The following is a 14,447-nucleotide window of genomic DNA, read 5'->3' as shown; positions in this document are numbered from 1 at the left end:
TCCAGCTGTTGAATTATGCCATAAATCGGGTACTTTAATGGACCGTTCTCATATTTTGCATTTTTTGGAGTGTCCCCGAAATATTGAGATGCCATGAAGGGAGAGGGGAAATAAAAAACTTCGAACTTTAGCCGGCCTCCTTCTATGGGTTGAGGTCCAATTTTGGTTTTTGAGGTCAGATGGTTCGCACAATTGATATTTTTGACATTTTTTTTTTACTTTTTTCGCTCCGAATGCTTCAATCTTGCATACCTACTGTAGGGGGAGGGGGAGTGTAGATGATCACGACTCAGTTGGGAAAAAAGAGTACGTGGCTCTGGCCAATTTTAAAAAAAACAAAACAAAGTAAGTACTTAATTTAAAAAATGGATCGATTAATTGACCACTTTTGGATGAAATCGAAAATAAAAAAATCGATTTTTTAAAGAAAATTGCTATTTGAGTGGAGAAATATAATTTCGGTCAGTTATCGTCAAACAAAAATGAAGATGACAAAAATTAAAAATGAATCGATTTTTGGAGTTCGATTAATCGATTTTTGATCAAAATCAGATTGATATTTCATTACGAAATGATTGATCATAAAAGCTCGAAAATAGAAAATGAATCGATTTTTGGAGTTCGATTAATCGATTTTTTTATCAAAACCAGATCGCTGTTTCATTTCGAAAATGATCGATCATACAAGATCAAAAATAGAAAATGAATCGATTTTTAGGGTTCGAGTAATCAATTTTCAATAACGATCGACATTTGATAAGGAAAGTCAATTTTTTGGCAAAAATTGATTTTTTATTTCGATCACGTGATATCAAAAATCGAAACTCACTTGATTTTCGATTATTAATTTTGAACACGATTGTTCATATTGTGTAATCAAAAATTGCAAATAACTTGATTTATGATTATGATCGATTTTTGATCGAGTATCCGATTAAAAATTTATCCGAAGGAATCTAGAGTTCTGCATTTTAAAGGTTGAAATTTGCTATACAAGGCTTTTTGATGGCACGTGATTCCATTTTTGAAGATTATTTGACCTAAAAATCCAAAATGTCACCCTCAGGAAAGGCTCCATTCAGAAAGTTTCCAAAAAATACAATGTGTCTATCATAATAGGTATTGTGTTTTATTGTGTACCTATGTATGTATTCATTTTGTGAACATTCGTGTTAATAAAATTGCATAACTAGTTTGCCGTAAAAACGATGTTGAGCCGTTCCATTATTATTCTGTTGGTAAGTAACTATTTTCAACATCTCAACGGTGTACTTTCTGTTTTCTTCAGGACCGATTTTTAGGGTACATTTTTTGATTTGGATAGGACAATAGATGGTCATTTCTCTATCGTTCTTTCCCCTCCCAAAATTCAGTACCTATTTTCAAGTTTACTAAGAAATTGAATTTTGATGAAAATATTACGTTAAAATTGAAAAATACAATGATGACGTCGCACGAAGATAAATACACGGGGAAAAAATTATGCAATTATAAAGCAGCAAAATAATCTGTTAGGTAGCGATTTCCTTTTAGGAGGAAAGAAATGCGTGCGTATTTACAAAAGGAAATGAATTTTGCAAAAATGCCAAAAAATAAATTATTTTTCAAAACAACTAAACACTAATGGAGGGGTTCCATATTGCGGTCGATTGAATATATAGGAAACAAAACAAATGGTTATCATTTAAGTCGCACAATGTGCCTTTTACATCGACCTTTCCCATGGATTGTAAGATGGCTGGATTAAAGTTCGATAAAACGATGCAGAAGGAGGTCAAATGATAAAAGATAACTATTACTACGCCTTCACGATGCCCATCTCCGTGTATAGTATATCGTTGCTAAAATACATCGCCGTATACTAACCCGGATATATGTTTTCGGTACAAATGGGCCGAGTCGAAATCAAGTTATACGATTGAGTATTTTGATGTATATTTTATACGACAAAATTCTTCATCGTTGACTAGTAGGCAACTTATCTAATAACGAATTATTTTATTTTTCGGCCGATATTTATATACTTTGGGAATCTTACTGCAAAATATCGTCCATAATTTGACTCGGGTTTTGAAATTTACCTATTTTAGCTCGATAAATTTTCTTTTACCGTCGAAACGTGACTTCGGAGTGGATTTGGAGATTATGAAGAAATATTTGCCATTAGGTTATGACAAGAGTGCAGTATAAATTTCACTGTTTAGTTTTCATAACGGAAAATATTTTGCAGTTTTTTTTCTCTCTCTTCTTTTTTTTTTTTTTTTTATTCTCTCGGTATTATTTTTAAAAGGAAAACACGTCTTCGCGCCGATATTTAAGTGGATACTGGAATACTACTTGAGAAAGTTTTTCTTGTTCAAAATTCAAGCAACTTTGCGATTATTAACACTAACGAGTTAAGGAAGGGATTCCTCATCTCTGTATTTTTTTATATGTAAATTAAATTTTCAATACAGTGTAATTCTAATGCTTAGCGAACTTCTTGTTTTTCCCCTCTTATTCGACGAATATTTTTGTGGCAAATTTTCGTAGTTTTACTTTTTACCGCAGTTATTTGAAATAATGACCGGTTTTTTTTTCATCGCGGAGTTTCATTTAGAATTTTTTTTCTCCCGGTTTAATTTAAACGCAATCAACATTAATGAGATGGGGATTTAAGTGTTTCTCTATCGCGATAAATATTCCAAGATAGATATTCGAGTACCTCTAAATGGAGATTACCTACCCGATTTTGTATCTGTCACTGTTTGAAATTTTAATGCAGACGTTGTCAACGCCATCGCCACTGCGCCGCAGGCTTGATATTTTTCCTCCGATGGGAAATATCGTAAAAGAAAATAATGCCTTTATATTCAATTTTCTACCGAGAAAATATTTTCTTCGATATGAAATTCAAACGAGACCTGTTATCTGTAATACTTATACATACCGTGCTGGTCAAACTTTCACCAACTGTGAGTTTATTTTTTACCCAACTCGAGTGCTGAGAAAAAAATTGATTTGTAATTTTTATCGAGTAGGGATTTTTTTTTGGAAAAGTTTTGCCTCGCGTGATGTCATCGTTGAGGTTATTTTTTTTACTTTCTTGAATTCGTTTTATGAAAACATAAGGGTTATAAAAAATACCCATTGGATGTTTTTGAAATGAAAAAAAGTTCCTTGATGAGGTGGAAAATTCGTGTAGACCTATTGAAATTTTCATAATAAGAAAATATTTAACGACCTACGCTTTATTTTTGGGTAAATTACCAACGAAACTATAATTAAAATTCGAGTAGTCAAAATTGAAATTCGAAACGAAATTCAGTCTAAAAATTAGTGCCTCTTCAACCTTCATTATTGAAATCGAAACTTAACCTATATAATAAGCCTTACATAACGAGTTTATTTCGCAGCTCCTGTGCCTCCCTTTCCTTCTCTCGTCTGTCTCTCTTTCTGGCTCCGTTCGATTGTGAATTTATTACACATTGATTTTATCTGACGTCCTCGAAGCATTGTTGAATATAGATTTTGGCTTTTGACGTACCTATGCATCCTGCGTACATAGAGAATCCCCCTGTTCAATCATTTTCTTTTCAACGTAGGTATTTGAATATTTTTTGTATTCGCAAAGGAACGTTTGGAAATTGCATAGGGATGAATTTGACTGGACTATTTACTATACAGGGGAATAAGGGAATTACCCAATACGTACCTACCATTTTTAGAAGTTGGGTATTTTTCTTTTATGTTTGTATGGTTTGGCAGTATGGAGTGTCCGGAGAGTGAATGACTATAAGCTGAACATTTGGATAAAATCGAGATCTGATGAAAAAGAAAAACTTCAGATGAACATCATGCCTATATGGGTAGGTACCTTACCTATCTTTAATATTGAAAGGGCAAACTAGGAATGCGTAAAATTGAATTAAATTTTGGTAAGTACACGTAATTAAAAAATAATGACCTTTGAAAGCATCATTTAAAAAAATTCGATATGGCCATTGGATCGCAAAAAAAAAAAAATGTTGGAAGATTTTTATCAGATTCAGTGGATGCCTTAATTTCGAGTTGAAAGTCACTCAGAAAAATTTCTAGTTCTGGAAGTGCCTCTGAAGGGGAGATATGGGTCCTCAACAAATTGTTTTAGGAAGAATGGTCCAGTTTTAAAAGATGATATTTGAGATAGACCGCTCTTAGGGTTCTACAGAGCAGTTGAAAAATTTTCAAATTGCCAATTATTTTGGGTAAAGTGTTTTAAAAATTTTTCCTCCTGAAATATTTCGCACTAATTATGTTAAAACATGGAAAGATATAATTTCTGGAATTGAAGAATATTTTGGGAAAGCAGTGGTGCCAATTTTTTTGGTCACTATTGTCAATTAAAAAATCGAGAAAAATAGCCATACCTAAACATATCCAATTTTTTCGATTTTTTGAACAATAATGACCAAAAATTGGAACCACTGCGTTTAAAAAATGATATCTTTTTATGTTTTGGCTGAATTAATGCCAAATAAGTATTTGAGAAAAAAAATGTAAATAAACGAATTTTTCCAAAAATTAACAATTTGCAAATTTTTAACAGCTCAGTAGAACTCTAAAATTGGTCTTGGATTTCCCATTTTTCTCAAAATATGTTGTGTGAGAAAATGTCTGCTCTTTGAGGACCATAAATCTTCTATTCAAGGGCATCTCCAGAGCTAAAAGTTTTCCCAAGTGAATTTCAACTCAAAATGAAGGTCTTAACATAACTTAATCAAAATCCTGCGACAGATAGTCATTCTGAAATTTGTTGAATTAAAAGCAAAACATCTGCTCGTGGCTTTTTAAAGAGAGTACGATACATGAATCAATAATTAAAATTTGATTTTAAAAGGCTTAAATTTGAGTTGTGAAAATGACAACTGAACTTTTCATAAATAAGTAAGTAGGTACAAAAGTCTAAAGTTCACAGCTACCATTTTAATTTTGAAAAAAAAACGCGGAATTCTTTTTCATTCTCGTTAAAAAAAAACTAATTTTCAAAATGGGACCTCGAAACTTGGGGAGGAAGGTTTTTCCCCTTTTCAGGATTCCCCCCCCCCAATATTAGCGTTTGTGGACGCCTAGAACGAATCTAATGTTTGAGAACATAAAAAGTATTATAATGATTGGCCTAATAATATTTTCAACTTTAGTAGGCTCTTGTCACGACTTGAATTTATTGTCCCAATGCGAAAAATTTTTGAGATTTTTTCCCAAACCACTCAACAAACACCCCTACCAAAGTTGTAAGTGCTGAAGTTCTTTTTCGATTCATCCAGAATAATTAGAAATTCCTACAAAGAATAAGCATTTAAGGCCAAGTGCAGAGGACTTTGGAATTACCTGAAAATAGTTTTTATTTCAGAAGGAGTTGAAATAAATTAATTTTGTATATTGGCATTTCCTACTTCACTTTTTCTAAAATACGAGTAAAAAAACACCATTCAAAAATATGCCAAAAATGCAAAAACGAGCTTTCAAAGGTGAAATTTTGTTGTTTTTTTTTCTCGCGGAAAAAAGACAAAATATTTCATTAGAAAATGATAAAAAAAGTGCTTCAACTCATCTTCGATACAATTTCGTAGCTTAATTATCTGCAAGCCTTTCCCTTTTTCTTATCGCTTCAAATAATTGAACAATTTATATAGGGATATCTTATGTATCTTGTATCCGTACGATTCGATATCATAATAAAATTGACCTGAAATGAGGCGAAAACGAGCATGACAAGCCACACTGCATTAAAATGGAAAAAGATGGTCGAGCTGCGTTTCGCATCTGATTTGATACTTAATGGATAATAAAATCTATATCTACAACACACAAAAGACCACTAACAAACTTTTCTAAAATGATACAAGCTGCTGGATTCAAACAAACGTAACGAATTTAGCGCTTGAATTTACCATCATTGTTGAAAACTTTTCGTTCGTATACGAGTAAATCTTATTTATTTACGAATTTTTCGGTATAACTTTGCATATTATTTAGATGCCTTTTTTTCTTCTAAATTATTACATTTGGTATTACGTATCACATATTTCAGCATATTTTTTTTCTCTTCGTTTGCGATAATTCACCATTTCATGTATTGTATTAAGTTAAATCAACATATAAGCGATAAACGATGCAGGAAAAAAATATACTTTCGGGTCGATTTAAAATTCAAATACATTCTTCGGTATATTCGCCAACTCGACTCATATTCCGACTTCGTATATTTAAATTTATAAAACTGCATATACTACGTTGGTACCTATTGTTAAATATGCGTATATCGATAGTAGATCTAGGTACCTACCTGAATGTTAACGTAGCTGTTCCTTTATCGGCGAATAATACAACCGGTGGCGCGAATCGTTCATTTTCGCCGCATATTTGCACGCCTATTGATCCAGATTTTATATCTACTTCGTCGACCAAATGAACGTAGCCGGACTGACACCTAAAAACAGCAATGATATTCGATTAAATTGCATAATCGCGTAGGTACTTTTGGAAACATTGTAAAATGAACTCTATAGATAGCTAGGTACATTGAAAATGCATCCCTTCGGCATTTAAACCTATTTATACACAATCGTCTGCGCTATTTTATTAGCCCCAAGAAGTCACGTATTATAAACTTTGTTTTCTCAGAAGCTAAATTAAAAAGTTTTAAATTAAATTAGATACTATTTCAACTTTTTCAAGTCTACCCCAAAGTATATACGCTCAGGTAGAGGTATTACGTGTACTTTCCTAAACGAAACACGCCGCAGAGAGAGAAAGAAAAAAAGAGTCCTATAAACTGATAGTATCTCAACAACGAAGCTCTCGAACAACTGCAAATAATTTTTACAACCTACAAAATTAGTGTAAAAATTCTTATCGACTCTTTTGAGTAAGTACGTACATTGTGCAACGTTCAATTTTTTCATCGCTAAAAAACATCAGGTAATTTTAATGGCAGATTGTAAGAAACTGTTTAATTTCACGGTACCTTTAGATACACTCTTTGCTGTTTTGTTCAAGTACGGCAACTCAACTCGAGCTATAGGTACCGAGTTTGCTGCGTACAACGAATTTTCTAAAGACTTCAAAGCGTACGAACAGTTCGATTTTCTCCAAGGGTATTCTACCTTATATAACGACCTTTAAGTTGGAAAATTCTCATTCAAAGATGCTTTTTCAACGACGTATCTGAGAAATACGTATTTTTCTTAACGTAAAAATGAGCATAAAAAAGCGACGTAAGATGAAAAAAAGATTCTATTTTTTATTATGACGTCATGTCGTGATTAAAATAAAAACCGAAAAGAAACTGGACTGACTGAAAGATTTTTTGAATAGAAAAAATTGTTGAAAAATTTCTATAGAGAACCAAACAATTAAGTTAGAGAATTGTAAAATTATATAACTTTTTCCCCAACCTATTCGAGTAAGTATACAGGTACCTACTTAATTGGGAATCAAATAAGAACCTTCATGTACATTGTACAATATGTACCTAGGTTGAGTCCATTAAATTAGGCTCGTCGAAATGTACCTATACAAACTTGCCATTTGTCTTGAACGTACATGAATTTTCACAGGCAAAGTGGCTAATATTGAAGAAGAGTTAAGCCATTTAATTCAATCACTTCGGCGGTATTTTCCCAATTCCTTATAGACGCTTTAGATAAAGTTACCATCAGTGACGAGAGAGTTTTTCTGCTAAAAACGGATTAAGCTCTACTTGGGATTCTGCGAGAGAAAATAGATAAAACGGTTTAGCTTTTCTCTCCGTATTCATCTTCGAAGAAAGAAAAACACAAAGGATTTTATTGATGATGAAAAAAAACAAACAAACAACAACGCCGAATATCTTTTGGAAAATAGAAAAATCATTCGAAATAGACCTAGATGTTTAACGATAGCAAAACAAAGCAAATTATTATAAGTTAATTCGATTTCAGTTTATAATTGCATTGATTTAGCGGCTTTTACGTTCATTACCATGAGGGAGCACCTCATTTAGATGATTGGTGTCGGAAATTAAAGTCCGAGGGGTTTTTCAAAAGTTGATACGTATACCACATCACACTTTCGGCATGCGTGAAGTGGACCGGACGGGGGGGGGGGGGTTCCAAACTTGAAACTTTACCAGTAAATATCCAACCAAAAGTTACCAGAAGATGACTTGAAATTACCAGATATAAATTACCCAAAAACTATCAAAAATTTACAAAAAAATTATGAGTAATTTACCAAAAAAATTACCAGTAATTTACCAAAAAAATTACCAGTAATTTACCAAAAAAATTACCAGTAATTTACCAAAAAAATTACCAGTAATTTACCAAAAAAATTACCAGTAATTTACCAAAAAAATTACCAGTAATTTACCAAAAAAATTACCAGTAATTTACCAAAAAAATTACCAGTAATTTACCAAAAAAATTACCAGTAATTTACCAAAAAAATTACCAGTAATTTACCAAAAAAATTACCAGTAATTTAAAAAAATACCAGTAATTTACCAAAAAAATGCCAGTAATTTATTTTAAAAAACTACCTGTTTGGTAATTTACCAAAAGTTACCCGTAATCACCAAAAACTTATAAGTGATGGCATTATCATTTGCAGTTACCTAAGAATTAATAAAGTAATTACCCAACAATTACCATAACTTTGCCAAAAGGCTCTTTGTGTTCAAGGAGGGCTTCAAAATATTGTATTGAAATTTTTGAGGTGGGTGAACGGCGGGGAATCAGTTGATTTTAGTTTGCAAAAAGCTCTTGAATGTACCTATCTATGAGAAGATTATTTTTAAGTTTTGAAAAATTTTTACGAGTGAATCCTGAATAAGAACATACCTATCCAGAGAAAACGTTTTTTTTAGCTTTGAACGTCTGAAGTAAGTATATCCCTCAAAAACGACGAGTGAATATTGCTAATGATTTTTCTCCACGTTATTCCTTCTCAAGACATCACATCCATAAAAATTCGAAAATGAAGGCTGTAAAATCGCTCACCAGGACAACAACAATTGAGATGAAATTACAACTTCGAACTTACGACGATTTACATTTCATTGCTTCGAAAATGGAAGATGGACAAACAGGTCAAATATTACCTACCTACCTGCGAGTTAGTTAAATTTTTACAACTCCTGAGGGTGAAATAGTTGGTTTATTTATTATCAGATAAAACTACGAATGAGAGGAGTACTTCATTTCATCTCATCCCCTCGAATTTGTTCCATAAAGATAAGAGAGTTTCGCCACAATACCATAAAAACTTTCCTCAGCGCTTTAGAATTTCACAACGCATGTATACTTTTCTTTTGTATTAACCGTATCTCTCAGCTTAATTGGCTGTCCGGATCAAGTTTTTTTTTATATAGGCAATAGAGTAACTTCGAAATGTTGAAAAAATATATAAGGGAAGAATCACAATACGGAGACATTTCAGTCGACGATATTTACTGTTACGGTACCTAAATCTTATCAGACAAACGTGTCGGTGAAATGTCTTCATTTCCTGCCTTTCGAAACCATTTGACAGAGATACCTATACAGAAAAATTATACTGCAAAAAAAAAAACTGGTTTCGATTTGATCGCATGGTAAAGAAAATTTCAAATGCTATGTCAACGTCATTTTTTGTGGTACAAAATTTTTTAATTCTGACTCTTTCTAAATGAAATTGTCAGTTTCCAATTTTTTAATTAATCTTTTCCAGAAAATGAACTTTAACCAAGATACATAACTTACATAAGTATTTGCTGCTATCAAAAGATTAGAAAAAATTAATACTTCGCTAAAGGCTCCCCAGCTGCTCGTAATATATGATTGATCACAATCACTCAAAAAATTGACTTTAAAAATGTGATTCAACATACTCCTCACTTTTTAGAATTGTTAGATGTACCTAGCAGAATTTTTAATTTTCAAAAATTCACCCCCTTGGCTACAGAGAATTAAATTTTGAGACAATTTTCACGAACTGTTGCCAAAAAATCCATTCAATACAACAAAAGGTTCAAAAGATTTCCTCGTAAGTAACTTTCATAGCATTTTATTCAATTATGTACCTATTTCAGGCGCGATGAAATTCATATTAAAGCTCAGATATAAAATAATTTTCTCCTAAAGAATACATATTCTACGCTAAATTCTAATTTTAAATACTACAATAACCGCAAAATGTTTTCGGCCTGGTAGTACGACGATGGCATCAGGACCATAGCATATACTACATGGAACCAGCACTGCGGGGGGAATTATGAAAACATTGTCGATGTAAATTCAACCTTTACAAAATTAGGTATTACCAGCGGTTAGTTAAACATTCGCAAAATAATTTAGCCTCTGCCTTGGAATAATTCAGAGGCTCGGTTATATCGTATCGTACGAGTATATATAGAAGGTGTACGAGCGTATCATATCTATCAAAGGAATTCCAAAACGTTGTTAATATTTTAATACACGTTAATCTAGGTATAATTTTTTACCAGCTCCTGCTAAGAATTACGAGTAGTGTTAAAATGGTATTAAGTAAAAAGGTAATAAAATATTTAGCCATAAAAACATGATTAATATATACGCGAACAAAGCAGTGGCCAGGGAATAAGGGGTGAAGGAGAAAAAGGACGACGAGAGTGGAGTCTGGGTTACAGTTGAAACAACTATAGCCTAGGTTTTGAGATGAGTACAAGATACATAATTTGGTAAATCGAGTAAAACGAAAATTAATATGGCAAGCGTGTGCTGTTAACTTATTAGACCAAGATACAAATAACATAAATTAGAGTGAGAATGTGTGCGTGTACATTGGCGCACCTCATAAATTAAACTCGAAAATCGTGTGTGCCTGTGTATAGTGTATATGTGTTTGCAGCATCGGACGCCTTGTATGCTACACCTTACCTACGAGAATACCTTCGTTTCTGAAATATTGTATAGGTAGTTGTGTAGTATCTCGCCTACTTGTACTTATACTATACATCTACTATGTGTGTATGATTTTGAGAAAAGCAAAAGGACCTGCGAATGTGTATTAGAGAGGAAAAGTACACATACGTGTAAAGAGGGTTGCGTTCATATACTCGTATTTCGCTGTGTTTATTCGCCCAGCACAATGGCACACAACATCGGTATTCAAAATACGTGTTTTCCCCTTCATTCGGATACGTATACTACCTCATCCACTCCATACACTAGTGCGAACAATACATGGCGTCGTTCTCGCGCGTCTGTCTACGTATTCGTACTATATTCTCTCCTCTACTCTTGGCAAAACGAACGATCTGTTACTAATTTATTTTCAATATTAATCACTACCATAAATCAGACTAACCGGCGATACTTAATCCAGTAAACATAATCTGAAGCGTGTTTTCGCCTGGCACCGCGTCGATGTGCATCACATTCCGCGTACGTACCACCGCAAAATGAACCGCGAGAATGAGTCGCTGATTTATTGCTGACGAGAAAACAATCTGCTGCGGTGGCTTTTTTTTACAACCTCTAAATTTCCTTAACAGAATTATTTGTTTGTTTGGGTTTTCTCTATTTATCTTGGGTCTTTTTATGCGGATCGCAATGTACCTATTTATGTATGTGACCCGTTGAGTGATGCCATATAGGGACCATATGTCGGAAGAAAAAATTTTGAGATGGTAGGTACCTAATCGTAATTTTTAAAAAAATATGCAGAATTATAAACTCTGCGAAACGATATAAAATTGTGAAAAAACGAAAAGAGAATGGTGATCATATTAATTTCTCAAAATTTGCCAAACAAAACAACGCGTTTTCAAAACTTTCAATCATACCAACGTTTTTCTCAGCTTTTTAATTTTATGACATAGAAAAACTCAAAATTATTTCTGTACCTATCAGTGTAAACCATTTTTTCAATCAATTTTCACCATTCGAAAGCTCAATTAAAAACAAATTCCGACGATCTGGTCACAATGATGATTACAGCTTGTATCTAAGTTGACTCGACTAAGAGTATGGAAGATGCTGCGGTCTATACGATAAGAAATCCTCTCCTTTAAAACTTTCATATCAGGTAAATTTATAGATAGAGGTACTACACCGCAGCTTAATAATGTCCCGTTTGTTGCGGCGCAGTAGAGCTGGCCATAAAAGCAACAGTTTCTTTTTTTATATACTTGAATTTCACGACACATCTGTTGATGAAATAAGAAAGACAAGTGTCGTTACGTATAGCTACATAGTGCCCAAGTTTATAACCCAAATTGCCATTTTATATAACGAGATGGCTGCCTATAAAAATACGTACTCTTCATTAATTCGCTCGTCCGTTTTTTTCCTGGCTTTACCCAAATATTTTTCTAGTCTGTTCAAGAGTAAGTGATCAGTTTAGTGGCTGGAGCATGTGGCATATCGAGAATAATAATTTTAAGGACTCTAAAAAACAAGGAGAGGCGTGACTGAATGAGAAGGAGTTGGCCTTTCTTTAGTGATTGGAGAAATTAAGGGGGGAGTGGAGTGAGAAAAAATATGTACCTATTTTAAATTTTGACAAAAATTGGCGAGAAAGCTTGAGCCTCCCTCCTTAAAAAGTATTAATTAAATACTTCTTTTTCGGAAAAACTTATTTTGGATTTGTGCTCAACCGATTTTTTTCAAAATCAGATCATGTGTAGAAGTCATTCAAACGATGACGAATGACGCAAACAAATTGGGCGAGGGGGAGGGGAGATTTTTTCACATGTCTGTCTACTCTACATATTGGTGAAATATTTCAAAAATTACAAAAATATTCATTTTTTAGGTTCCTGCTTTTGTTTAAAACGGCGGCGAAATTTTTTCAATATGTTTTACTCTTAAAATTATAGCACGAAAAATGGCATTTTTAGCCAATTCGTTGACAAAATGGGGAGAGGGGGATTTTTTTCACGTTTTCGTCCACACATTGGTAAAATACATACCTCAAAAGTGCAACAATTTTCATTGTCTAGGTTTCTGATGGTAATTTTGCAACAAGTGTAAAAACTTGTAATTTTTTTCTGTCGAAAATGAAAAAAAATGCCAGTCCAATTTTTTGATGTTATCCTACATAAAATGGACTAAAATTGAGAATTTTTTCAGAATTTTTACTCGCCGAGATCAATGGTTACATTTAAATTACCTATATATAAGTTTTTAAATCAGGTTTTTCAAGTTTTTGAAAGTGGCAGCACTGATTTTGATATTATTCGTCGATTACTCACTCAAAGTACTACAATTTGAAAAAAAAAAGTTCAAAATTCTATACCACGTACAACCGGAGCAATTTTACCTCTGAAAATTTTCATTTTCGACCATTTTAGAAAACTTTGTCGAATGAAACCCGAGTTCTGGAAAAAGTGGGTTTAATAGAAGTCCGCCATTTCTGTTAAGGAGATGTAAGCAAACAATTTTTTTTGTGCTATACGAGCTTCACACAACACACTATCAACACACACTTGCACCCTTTCGTTGACAAGAGTAGACGAATGATCATGAAAGGCCGGACAGGTGCACAGGTCAATGCTCATAAGAGGCCAAACAGGAATACAAACAACCTTGAGAGGCCAGACAGATGAGTCAATGACCTTAAAAAGTCAAATGGAAGATTGACAGACAGACACACGACGACCTTGAGGGACCATGTATGTAGACAGGTCAATGACCTTCAGAAGGCACCCAAGAAGCCAGGCGGGCTTGAACAGCCAGTCAGACGGACAGAGAGACACAACTTTGGGAAGGCAGGAAGCTGGGTCAATGACCTATAAAAGGTCAGACGACCTTGGTCAGCTAGACAGATGACCTTGTGAGACCAGGCAGAAAGGCCAATGACTTTAAGAAGTAACACATGAGAGAGGCCATACGTAGACAGACGATCTTGAGAAGCCAGACAGACGGGTCAACGTGACATTAAGAGGCGTGACAAGCAGACAGACAGCCAGACAGCCACCATGAGAAACCAGATTGGCGGGTTAATGACCTTAAGAAGCCAGACAAACTGATATATGATCTTGGGAATCCACACAGGTGGGTCAATGACCTAAAGAAGCAAGTTAGATGAGCCAGTGACCTTAGGAGGCCATATACATGAACAGACGACCTTTAGAGGACAGACGAGACGGGTCAGTGATCTTAAGAGACAAGACAATCAGACCGACAGACGACCTTGAGAAATGAGATTGGCAGGTCAACGACCTTAAGAAAAAAGAACAGGCGGACAGATGATCTTGGGAATTCACACTGGCGGTCAGTAGATACCTATGCTGCTAGGACATCTATTTTAAGTCGCTTTCTAAGAAATTTTCAATATTGGCCCAGAGTGATGATTTTGTTTTTACTGGTAGGTAAGAATAGGTTATAGACGACGTGTCGGTCAGCAAGCTAATTCACATTCACAAGTGAATGATTTTGTTTTCTAAATTGGATACCACAATTAAGTACCTACTTATTCTATAT

The 14,447-nt window shown here is 33.8% G+C and overlaps 1 protein-coding gene across 3 annotated transcripts in view; it reads right to left on the bottom strand.

Moving 5' to 3' along the window:
- The window catches only part of LOC135836241 (uncharacterized), a 125,508-nt gene that overhangs the window by 22,430 nt on the left and 88,631 nt on the right, over positions 1-14,447 (bottom strand). For all 3 annotated transcript variants that reach the window (XM_065350946.1, XM_065350945.1, XM_065350943.1), the window contains exon 6: positions 6,308-6,451. In XM_065350946.1, the coding sequence (XP_065207018.1) occupies positions 6,308-6,451 (144 nt within the window). The remainder of the gene's footprint in view (positions 1-6,307; positions 6,452-14,447) is intronic.

This window comes from Planococcus citri, chromosome 2 (genome assembly GCF_950023065.1).
Source record: "Planococcus citri chromosome 2, ihPlaCitr1.1, whole genome shotgun sequence".
Classification (NCBI taxonomy): Eukaryota; Metazoa; Arthropoda; class Insecta; order Hemiptera; family Pseudococcidae; genus Planococcus; species Planococcus citri.
The sequence above is the reverse complement of the archived record's forward strand: the minus strand, read 5'-3'. Positions and strand labels throughout refer to the sequence as shown.